Here is a 12,580-nt window from a genome sequence, read left to right as displayed (position 1 = left end):
GGAAAGCGCATTCCCCCAACACTTAGTCACTTTACTCTGTATGCACTGAACTTCTTCATGCTCTTCTTGGAGCAAGCCGATCACACTTCCCTCTCAGAGTCTCTGCATTTGCTATTCCCTCTGTCTGATGTGCTCTTCCTTCAGATATCTACATGGCTCACCCTCTTATGTTCCTAACATTTTTGCTCACCTGCCCCTTAATGAATGAGGGTTTCTAAGAGTCCCCTTAATGAAGAGTCTTTTTCACTGCCCCTCCCTAAATCCTCTTTCTTGAGACCTCTGTGCCTCCAATAAGGATGAGTTCCATGGAGACAGGACTTTTTGGTTGTTTATTATTAGAATCCCAGGACTAGGAACATTGCCTGGCACATTGTTGGCTTTTGATAAATATTTGAATAAATAAGTAAATCTGCTTTTAAATTCTTATGGCTTTTTAAAAATCATTTAAAATGACTCAGTATTGAATAGGTCAATGGTGTTACTTTAATTTCAGGTGTCATTTAGCTTTTTTCACTTTCCCAGTATAATCTGACACAGAAAATATTAGCCCTTAAGCATTTTTCATTGGTCGATACACCTCTCCTCATCTTTTTATGTGATAAGTCTGATTTCTTTTCTTAAAAGATTAGTTGAGCCCAAAGGAGTTTTTACTTACTGTGAAAATCTTGATAAAAGAAGAAAACAAGATTACACTGTTTACATTCTACCTGGAGTGTAATAGGCCCTCAAAAACTCTTTGAATGGACACATTCATCACTGTCATGAAAGTTTCCATTAAAACAAAGAAGCCATGTTTATATTCGTTCTTGGACACTTACAGTTGAGACTCAAAGATGATAGTTTATGATAGTTATGACTGGTTGATATAATCACGTTTATACTTTGTGTGATTCTTGAAGTAATTCAGGGAGAGATATGCCAGTCACTTCACTGAATTGTACCTAAACCATAACACACTACAATTGAGTTCCTAGCACTCCGATGTGAAGTAATTAAACTGTCGGAAATACTAACATTGTTGTTCATGAGTGTCTCTTTGGTTCTGATTTATTTTATAAGGCATACTATCACTAAAATGGACTTGCTGCCATTCAAAATGCCTCGTGCTCCCCAATTTGGCAACATTTTGCATCCGTGATGGAATAAAGAGATATAATCAACCTTGCAGCTGTCAGCATCCTCTTCATCCTGGCAGTATTTCATTCATGCCATCCTCTTTAGATGATAGGAGTTTAAAACCACAGGCAAAAAGAAAGTAAAGATGCTGAATTTCATTTTTTCATTTCTAAAGGCATAAATATAAGTACTATGTATGTGCATGTGAATGGATAGCTAGGCATTACTTTCTTTTCTACCTTATGACCTTAATTCTTTAGCACTAATTTCCTGTCCTTAGTATTTCAAAGAAGTTTCCTATGGCATATTACCAGGAGACTCACAGAATCAGAGGGGTTTTGTCTACCTCAGGTCCTTAGCCTTTCTTTCTAATAATAGTATACAGCCTCATGTCCACCTAGGATATTATTTTGTCTAAATGTTGAACAGTGCCAAGGATTCTTTTAGCTTGTGCTTTAAGAAAGCAGGATGAAACGTTGGTAATAAATGCAGGATTATAATCATAGAAGGAAATCCAGGCGGCAGAGACCAAAGGAAATGACAAGCATATTTAAGTCATTAAATCACTGGCTCCCAGGTCATTTCTAAGTCAGATATGAACCTGAGGTTGTCTTTAAGCATGTCCATTATTGTTGATTTGCTTAAACAAGGTCTTGTTTTAAATAAAAGTGACAATGTAGTTGAACAAACAGAGCTTGAAAAGAAGTTATTTTCACTGTTGGAAGATTGAATGTTATGAAAAATTAGTTTCAAAGGACCGTCAAGTTTCAAAATAATTTTGTTTGCACTTAGGAAATTTACTGCAAATGCTGTTTGAGGTATATTTCTTTGACACATGAATAAAGAGTAGAGACACTCCTAGGCAACAAAATCTACTAGGCAACTCCTATCCTTAGAAGAACATCCATCCCTGACCTTTTCTTCTAAATCATCTTCCTCTTCTCATATAAACAAATTCTCAAAAATTCAAAAAGTTTCCCTTTGTAAGCTTCCAAAAAGCACAACTATGATGAAATAACCCCACGTAAAAAAGAAGACAGGATCATAACTTCTCAGTATAGCCCATATCTACAGTCCTTAGACTATCAATATTTCATTACCTATATAGGTCACATATAACTTTCGTTTCTCCGTATTACATTGGACTTTAAAGGTACTTGGGTTTTGTTTGTATTTTTGGTTAAATGTCAAAGGAAAGAGTGAGAAAAATACCTCAGTGAATCTGTTCCTTTCTTACCTTCATAAAGTGCATGCAAAATGTCACATTCTTGTTTTGTTTTGAAGAGACACACTGCAAGTGTGTGATAATGGAGAGGATGGTCACACTGTAAGTGTGTGATAATGGAGAGGATGGTCGACAGAGACCTGCACAGGGAAATCTATTCAACATTCTGTGATAACCTATATGGGAATGGATATTCAGTGTATGGCTGAATCACTGTGCTGTACAGCAGAATTTAACATAACACTATAAATCAACTGTACTTCAATAAAATTACATTTAAAAATTAAATAAAAGATCTGAAGCTCAAAAAAAAAGACATTTCACGTTTGTTAATGGGGCACAAGAAACTTATGGCAATTTTATCATAACTTCTAAGCAGGTATACATTCTTCTTTTCCAAAGACAATGACCTAGATAAATCCCTGCATGAAAGTCTTCTTCCTTTGAAGGAATGGTTCCCTAATTATTAAGCTTGAGGGGTATTATTTTTGTTTATTTATGAACAAGTGAAAATGAATTTATAGTGGTTTTTAAATGCCATCATGAACCTTTTCTCTAGTCTCTCTCTTTTTTCCTTAGTTGTAATTTGCCATTGTTTGTGTTTGCTCTCCTTAAGGCGAGGAAGATCTTCTCAGTCCTCCCCAGGACACAAACACAGGATTAGAGGAAGTGATGGAGCAACTCAACAACTCTTTCCCGAGCTCAAGAGGTAAGCTCCACTACCTGGAAGTCCCTTGGGCTTCCACAAGGTAGGCCTCTCGCTGCCGTACCCAGCTAAAGTGTGTAGTTTCTGTGTTTACCACAACAAATGCTGACAGAATGCCAACTGGGGATCCTTGTGAGAAGATTTTATTTTTAAATGTGAATTTCTGGTTTGGAGTACTTTGAATTCAAACCCTCATGTAATCCAGATGTTTCTGGAAATCAGGATAATCCATTTATAAAGTATGTTCCTTGCTTGGCACAATTAGTCTGAAGAGTTCATTATGAGAAGCTTTTACTTAGGAGCAATTATTAAGTGACTTTTACAGATGAGGAAATGAATGCCCTGATGGTGCCTTTGCCGGGAACATATAGCAGCTATGTGATACAGTGAGGGCCAGAATATGTACAGCAGTTTATGTAGTGTATAGCAGTGCTGGAGGCTCTGGCTCACAATCTGATGCTCTTTATGTATATTTAAAACCTGTGTCTTACCCCGTCATTTAAATGTAAGTACAATTAAATCCTTATGTACTAGTGGTGTTTTTTCACTTCCATAGAACACAATCTTCACAAAGAAAGGCATTGATATTATTTAATTTAAATATTAACATATCCTAATATTATTACTATTTAACATTCATATTATTTCTCTTCGTTACTTTGACCTTGTATATTTTGCCTCTCATACCAAAAAACATTTTACCCCACCGAATTTTCCCACCAGCCAGTATGAGCTTCCGATGCCTTACTTCATCCAAGGAGGTATTTTGCTGCTGTTGTAAGTTTTTCACAGCATTTCTTTTGGTTCATTGCCCTAACATAAAACAGAGTCACTGACCCACACCCCCTTCAGTGAATAAAAAGAATGGCAGACAGCATGGGGACTAGAGTCAGCAATAGTGTATTGCAAATTTCTAAGTTGCTAAGAAAGAAAATCTTAAAGAATTCTCATCACAAGAGAATAAAAATTGTAACTTTGTATGGTGACATGGAAAACAGATCTGTTGGGGTGATCATTTCACAGTGCATACAAGTGTCAAATCAGTAGGTTGTACAGCTGAAACTAATATAATGTACGTCAGTTAGACATCAACAACAACAAAAAAAGAATGGCAGCAGTCACCTGTGAGCAAATAGAGGGAAGCTCAGGGCTTTGTGCTAGTGATTGGCACCCCTAATGGGCACCCAGGGAGGGAAGGGCAGCAGACAGTCTGGCTATTTGTTCCTCCATAAGGGCAATGAGGAGGGTGTTTTGAGTCATGTGTTTTCCTATCTTTTGTTCAGTGTCAGTTAACAATGGCCATTTCCCAGCTATTTGATGTATGAGTGAATGTCGTGCAGCGCACATTAAAAGCAATAATGCTCTCATAGAGCGTTGCTAAGGAACCATCAGGGGAAGCTAATTTTAAATGTCTGCACCAACCATCTTTTCACTGCTGAGCACCTCTAAGGTGTTTTTAACAGATAAAAATCTTATGTTTTCCACCCACCTCCTTATCCCCCAACCTACCACCCTCTTCTCCATCCTGACTATCTTAGTTGTCTCCTGTCCCGAGATGCCGTAATGCCGTAATTCGTAATGAGAAGACCGCACGCTGGCTTGACATGAATCAAACCTGTTCACCTTTATCCTGCCAGCTTTTACTAGCACCTACTATGTACCAAGGGAGGAGTTAGGGATGCAAAGAAGAAATGGCAAGTTCCTGCACATCAAGGTGCTTATGGTCAGTTGGGGATGCAGGCTTCTCGAGAAGTTCCTTCCACAGCACAGTAGTATTACTGCTGTAATGGAGAGGGAGTCTGGGAAATACCCTTCTAGATAAATAGGAAGGGACTAACCTCAAGCAGACCAAGTGTCTTTCTCAAAATTCCACAGCTACTAGTGGACCCCATATCTCACACATGTCACTCACTGACCCCAAGCTTTCCCATGAAGGACATAGATGTGGGTCTCATCCCAGCCCCTTGACCTGAAAGCTTGTTTACCTGCTCTGTGGGAAGTCAGCGGCTGTTCTGGGCATTTCTTTCATATGCGAACAATTAGAGTACCAGAGGAGCGGCTACAGCACAGCTCATGGCTCTGCTTCCCTAGCAGCAGCCTTCTTGTACCGGCTCACCCTAATTATCTTTAAGGTGAGGGCTTCGCATCCTCTCCCTGCATCCCCCTTTTAGAGTCCTTGCTAGACAGCACGTGAGTATTAAATATCAGAAATGTATCTCTTTGTGGAGTTCCCGTGGGGCACAGTGGGTTAAGGATCCAGTGTTGTCACTGCAGCAGCTCAGGTTCCTGGCCTGGGAACTTCCACATGCCATGTACACAGCCAGAAATAAAGAAATATACTTCCTCTGGTATGATATTTGGCAGTCCACATCTCTGGTGTTATATTTACTTGTAGGGTGTTAATTTACATATATGTAAACCTGGGATACTCTATTCAGGCCTCCTGGATAGTGTTTACTACATTAGTGCTTATGGAAGCATGTCATGCTCTGAGTGCTAATCTGAGTTCTCAAATAGGGGGTAAGGGGGCTTTGTCTGATATCAGTTCCATTAACCAAGTTCCTCCTTGCTCAATAGTACCCTCATGGCCTGAGAGAATTCATTCATTTTCCTGAAGAAAACACAATCAAATAAACAAAAAACACATAACAAGAAAGTAGATAAGGTGCTAGAAAACCTGGCTGGTCTTTCTGTGATGCTGTGACCTTGACAGTTTTCTCTTTTGTTGCTTCTACCTACCAAATTATGCCTTATTATAGGCCCTTTATGATTCTGGACCCAATTCCAATGTGTGGGATTTTTTCCGCCCATCGTCAAACAATTCTCTTAAACCAGCCGGGTGTCCTACAATTCACCTCAATCCTGATGCTCTATCCAGAGACAGCATCACATCCCACAGGTAAAAGGCTCAGTCCCGCAAGACCACCCCACTCCTGATGTCAGAACGCCAGTTCTAAGTCCAGGTTTTCACCTGGGCCTCTGACCCACTGGATACAGACAAGAGATTTCAATAACCCCCTCCCTGGATTCAATTAATTTGCTAGAGAGGCTCACAGAACTCAGAGATTTCACTTACTAGATCACAAGTTTATTATAAATGGATACAACCCAGGAACAGCCAGATGGAAGAGGTGCATAGGGCAAGGTCTGTGGGAAGGTCTCTGGGTTCACCACTCTCCTCACATCTCCATGTGCTCACCAACCCAGTTCTTCAAACCCTGTCCTTTTGGATTTTTATGGAAGCTTCGTTACGTAGGCATGAGTGATTAAATCACTGGCCATTGGTGACTGGAGTCGAACTCCAGCCTGTCTCCCCTCCCTGGAGGTGAGGAGAGAGGAATGGAAGTTCCCACCCTCTAATCACAAGGTTGGCTCCACTGGCAACAATCCTAAGGTGCTTTCCAGTAGTCACCTTGGTAACCTAATGAAAGACACCTTGCTGCTTCTCATCACCAGAAATCCCAAGGGTTTTAGGAGCTCTGTTCCTGGAAAGGGGACAAAGACTAAACAATGTATTTCCTATTATAAATTATAGTATCGCACCTTTTTCTCCATAAATTTACATGGATAAAAAGTCTAATAAAAATCAGCTGATCATCAGTGCACTCTAAAAAGTGGAGTTGGGGGGGTGCTTTATTTCTAACTAAAAGCATTTCTTTTTAATTTTGAAAGAGTGGAGACTATATACACATATATATGGGGGATTGAGTGGAAACATCTTACCACTTAGTAGGTACATTAAGTTGGTATTAAGCAGACAGTCTTGAGATTCTTAACATTTTGGATTACAGACTCTCCCAAATGGAAGGGCTTTGAAAGGTCTTCGTACCACATTTGACATTCAAAACAGTGGCTTTCGATCTTTTTTGACTGTTATCCATAAGAAGAGAAACATTTTATATCTCAGACTGGGGTGAAGTTATAAAACAGATTATTTGTGTGTGTATGTACACACATATGTATGTACCCACCATATATACACCACACATATATGTATATAGTCACATATACAAATATAAGAGACCAAAGTTTCATGAAACAATACTTTCTATATTACATATAATTCACATTGTTTCTGTTTTATTTCTTTAAAAATAAAATGCTGGTTGCGGTCCACTATATTGATTTTCTGATCCAGCAATTTAAAAATACTGATCTAACTGATCTCAGTTTTCCTTGCCCAAGTGAATATATATATATATATATATATATATATTTTTTTTTTTTTTTTTTTTTTTTTTTTTGCTTTTTAGGGCCACATGGAGGTTTGGCCTATGGAAGTTTCCAGGCTAGGGGTCCAATCAGAGCTACAGCTGCCGGCCTACACCACAGCCACAGCAACACAGGATCCAAGCCGCATCTGTGACCTACACCACAGCTCACGGCAATGCCAGATCCTTAACCCACTGGACAAAGTTAGGGATTGAACCCGCAACCTGGTTCCTGGTTGGATTCGTTTCTGCTGCACCACAATGGGAACTCCATATATATATATATTTTTTTTTAATTACATTTTAAAAGTTTTTTACCATGGAAGTTTCTGCTAAGACCTTAGAAAACACTGTATTTTTAGTCTAAGTCTGCCATCCATGTTCCCATTGTTGTGTTACAAAAAATGAAGTTCATGGTTGCCACAGCTGTTTCAGACAGCTGTTTGAATAACTTAAAGCAGATGTCAGAGCCAGAAGTCTGACATTTAGTGGAAATGTGCTATTAAATACCACCTCATGGTTTACTTAACCCTGCTTGATAATTGCACACAGAGGAAAAGGCTTTAATATCACGGTTTTTTCATAAATATAAAGCGCAAAGATGGGGGAGTTATCGTGTACTTTAAACGACAACTTTTTTGTTATCCTTTCCCACAGTTTTGACTTACAGCTCCGGTTCTCAGATATCAGCTAATCTTCATCTTTCATTTCCACTCAAAGTATCTGGATGCCCAAAGAAGTGAAGAGCCCTGTTCATGGCTCTTCAGCAAGTTTAATTAGGCTCCAGGTCTGATCTTGATGGCTTTGTTTCAGTGTTGTACAAATTAATAAAGGGGGCTGCATGCTTTTCCGATTAGTGATATACTGATAACCAGCACTATCCCGCATCATAGCCACTATAAGCCACAGGAGTTCCAGGTGTGAATGTGTGCATGTTTAGCTTTGCGATCATATCTTTCCTGATGAATGTCTAGGTCTAGTTAGTTATTCACAACCACTTAAGAAGTTTGAGTGCCTCGGTGCATATTAAACACAGAATGTTAGCCAGTTTCTATCCAACCTGTTTATATAATCTATCCCTCTGACTATAAAAAGAAGTAGAAGTTGAATTCCACTGTAATAAAAATCATTACCTACCATTAGACACTTTCTAAATTCCCCTAGCATTCTATAGGAATACTACTACATGGGTAGAATAAACAATAAACAGTATTTTCAAATAAATTCCTTGGGAGTTCCCTTGTGGCACAGCGGGTTAAGTATCTGGCACTGTCACTGCAGGAACCCAGGTTGCTGCTATGGTGCAGGTTCGCTCCCTGGCTGGGAAATTTCCACATGCCGGGGGTGCAGCCAAATAAAATAAAATATACCCTTTAAGTGATTTGTCCACACGTCTCTGATCATTCAGCAGTGTAACAAAGGTTTTTTTAGATGCAGATGCATTCATGAAAAAAATGCTTCCCTAGTCAGGGGTAGGGTATTGGCCTCTGTAAAAATGAGGTGCCACTGTATATAGATTAATGATAGGATCCCAGATAAGTTCTTAGTGCAGTAAGAACTCAAGAAGCAGTTAGCACTGTTAGTCAGGTATTTCTGCTACCTGTATAATCTCTTACCTGCTGACCTGTGCCACATTATTTTTATCACCAGCAGCCCATGCCATCCTCTCCCTCTCATTCTACCCCCTCCTAAATAAGCCCACATATATTCTGTTAAATGCCTCTAAATTAGCAACCCAGCAGCTTCGCAAAACCTACCATCTTCTAAAATTCAAACCTTGTCTGTGGTTCTTTTATGGAAGAGCAACATTAACAACAAAGGCAGGTGGGAGCATCCTGTGCCCCCTTGCAGGTACCCTTCTCTTTCCTCTCAGCTTCCATAAACAATTTTTGCTGTTGTTCCTTTATACCAGCAGCCAACACACTGCAGTCCATGGACCAAAGAGCCCGCTACCTCTCTTTATAAATAAAAATTTTTCGTAACACAACCACACCCATTTATTTACATACTGTCTCGGGTTGCTTTCTCAATGCAAGGGCAGAGTTGAATAGTTAACTGTGAGACTTGCAAAGCCTAAAATATTTACTTTCTGGCCCTTTACAGAGAAAGTATGCCAAGGCCTGCTCTACATTATGAAACTGTTGTCCATTCTAACTCATTACCTATATACAGCTACACATTTTGGTGATCAACTTTCAGTTCAACAAAAGTGTGCTTTTGAATTGATGTATGCATTTATATCTGTGTTCACCAAAGGTCCTGCATGTTTCAATCAAGTATAGCCATTTGAATCTTCATTTGTAATGAAACAGAAATCCTAAAAAGGGACTCATTCTTCCTTAACTTTTTAACACAGTCAGTGAACTGAGATAAAGAAACTAATCAAAATACCTAGAAATAGTAAGGTCCTGTGGTTCCAATTCTGAATAAAGAATTACAATCCTCTCAAGTGTGTGCTGCCCGAGGAAATGAAACTTCTCCAGACCTGACTGACCAAACCCTTTATTTAGACTCAGGACCTCGCAGCACACTTCCTTTTTCTCTTGATTCATTTCCTGACACTGCATACCACACTGCCAGATGGACCCCTCACTGAAGGTCTAAGGACTCATTTCCAAAGAATGCATTTTTCAAAATAAAACTTTAATCTGATACTTCATTGGTAAAGAATTTTCTGATGGTGTAACCAGTGAACAGCTTCCATTTTGTCAGTGTAGAAACTTCCTAATACAAGGAGAAAACAAGTGTAAAGCAGAGGTCCCTTTGTACTAATGCTAATGAGTACACTGGAACCCAAGTGACAAGGGAGGGTTTTGAAAGAGGTCAGGGTTCACATAGTTCTGAGAGGTCCATTTTACATAAAATATGGTGTCTGAAGAAGTACCTGAAACAAAACCTAAGTCATTTGCTGCATCTTCAGCAGTGGCCTGTTGATACTGAGCTCTGAATGAGGCTTGGTGTAGAATTAAGAGATATACGTAAGCTTTATCATCCTAGGAACCATAGTTAAATTCTGCAACTAAATCATATTGCTTTCTGACAACACTCTCCTTCCTAAAGCAAGTTTTAAAAATAGACCAAAGTTACAAGTCAAAACAAGTTGCCAGCCCTTGGTATCCAAGCTAAAGAGTAGGAGGCAAGGCCAAGATGACTAAAACACCAAAGGACTCTTGACCATGAACCTAGTAGTTACCTTATTCACTTCAGCCAGCATTTAGCAAACACCCATAGTGCCGAGGTATAGTACAGGTGGGCATCGGGGATAGAGATGTAGGTAAGCAACATGTGGGCCCTACCTTCAAGGAGCTCGTAGTCTTAAAGGGGAAGGGAATCAGTTCTACTCGCAGACAGTATAACCATGAAATAAAGGATTTTTTTTTAAAGTTTGCTCAGGGAGTCAAAAAGAATGGATGAATGATTCACACTGGGATTCGTTTGAGCCATCAAGGATGAAATGATGTTCTCTCCCCTTCCCTTTTCCCCATCGTCTGGCATGGGCCTACCACTAGGAACAATACCCCTTTTTCTCTTTTTTTCCTGGTTTGAGGAACTTCACGAATACCTCAGCCATGCTTAGGACATCATCAAGCAGATAGCTTCTGTATTTCCAAGAACTCTCTGATTCAGGAAAATTCACAAAGAAGGAAATGGCAGGAAGAGAGTCATACCTCAAAAACCTTTAAATGTACACTCTTAAGTTTTCAACACTGAACTTGAGTTTTGAAAGGTTTCTTTTGGATTAGTAGCTCCATACCTCTTCATTCTGGACTAGTGGTTCTCAAATTGTTTCAGGGGATTATAAGTCTTCTTGGAACCCCTGAGCATGGGGGGTCAGGGGTAAAGGGAGATGGTGTACAGGGTCTCTCACAGCTCTGCTTTTATCTGCTCTAAATACTGGGATTCATATCAGGTTGTTTTAGGAAGTGTCCCATTGCTAATGCCAAAGTTTGAAAACCAGTATCTCACTTTGGAGAGCCTGGAGACAAAAAGGAAATTATGTGTCCAGGATATGCTAGGTGTGTGGTCAGCGGTCCCTTATTTCCTGTCCAGTTACAAATATTAGCATAGAAAAACCTTCTTACCTGAACTTACTTTTCAAAAATAAATAAATGCATACAGATGTAGGATTCTATAAAATAAACAAGGCCAGTGAGTGGGCCTTTGGCTACTGACTCTCAAGGCCCCTGGTAGCAGTTGAATCATGAGGCAGAAGTTGAAAGCTCATTTTTGCATCTGGCTCCATGGCTTGCCCATAAGTGGGACTTATCTCCTTCCTGCTTTGTTTCAATTTTCTCTAGTGCCCCCATTCCCATCATGGGCATGCTCAGCATCTATAAGATAGAACAAGTTCATCCAAGAAGATGGAGTCTAGCCTTTATACAGGGAGTTCCCTGGTAGTCTAGAGGTTAGGACTCAGCACTTTCACGGCTGAGACCCAGGTTCAATCCCTGGTCTGGGAACTGAGATCCCACGTCACCACTGCACACTGTGGCCAAAGGGTGAAAAAAAGCCTCTATGTAATGTTCTGCCTTACATTTGGGGTGCAGACTTTTGGCTCCCAAAGCCAGCTAGCTACTATTCATGTTTTGGCATGCTGATCAGCAAGTGGACAATAAAGAGATTCTGAGGTATTTGGACAGTAAGCTTGAAAGTCTACAATTGCCCTTGAAACCAATGTTTGATTTGTCAGATTTCTATGCTGTACCAGCTTTCATTCAGTTGAACACGTGAGCTCTATGGATTCTATAAGTGACGTCTCCTGGATCATGTTATCTGTTCACACCAATTTTAAGTGTATGTAAAGGTGATTTGACTGGATGTGTCTTTGGGGTTTTTTGTTTCTGTTTTTATTTTTTTTTCAGAAGGGGATAAATGAATTGTCATCTCAACATTTGTTTGGTAAAAGAAGCAAATTGGTATGAAACTGTATATTTATGCATGTTTTTTTTTTTCCTTTCTGATATCTCTGCCTCTTCCTCTCTCTATTATTAAAGGAAGAAATACCCCTGGGAAGCCAGTGAGAGAGGTTAGTGAGATTCAGGCTCACAGCCATGGCTTCTGTCTGTCTCATCCTGCTTTCTGTGTTTGGCGTTTGTGTAAGACTTGTGTGCGTGCACGCGCATGTATGTATTACACGTGTCATCATCTAAGGATGGTAGTCACCTCTCCACTTGCAGCTTATGAGGAACATTCCTCAAATGTTCATTGCCATTGTCATCACCATGACAACAGGACCAGGGGTTGGGGGAACAGGAACCTTTTTAAAATGGCAACTCTTTGTAGTCCCTAGATTGGCATCCTACAGTTCATCATCTGTTGCCA

The 12,580-nt window shown here is 39.8% G+C and overlaps 1 protein-coding gene across 24 annotated transcripts in view; it reads left to right on the top strand.

The window, feature by feature from the left end:
• The window catches only part of DMD (dystrophin), a 2,611,869-nt gene that overhangs the window by 2,592,006 nt on the left and 7,283 nt on the right, over positions 1-12,580 (top strand). For 19 of the 24 annotated variants that reach the window (XM_021079543.2, XM_085006422.1, XM_085006420.1 and 16 more), the window contains one exon: positions 2,958-3,050. In XM_021079543.2, coding sequence (XP_020935202.1) covers positions 2,958-3,050 — 93 coding nt within the window. 24 annotated transcript variants of the gene reach the window in all.

Source organism: Sus scrofa, chromosome X, assembly GCF_054392235.1.
Source record: "Sus scrofa isolate SSC_HxYL_T2T_F1_AM1 chromosome X, Sscrofa_HxYL_maternal_Yorkshire_Landrace_v2.0, whole genome shotgun sequence".
Lineage (NCBI taxonomy): Eukaryota > Metazoa > Chordata > Mammalia > Artiodactyla > Suidae > Sus > Sus scrofa.
Note: the sequence above shows the minus strand (reverse complement) of the source record. Positions and strands in the feature narration are given on the sequence as shown.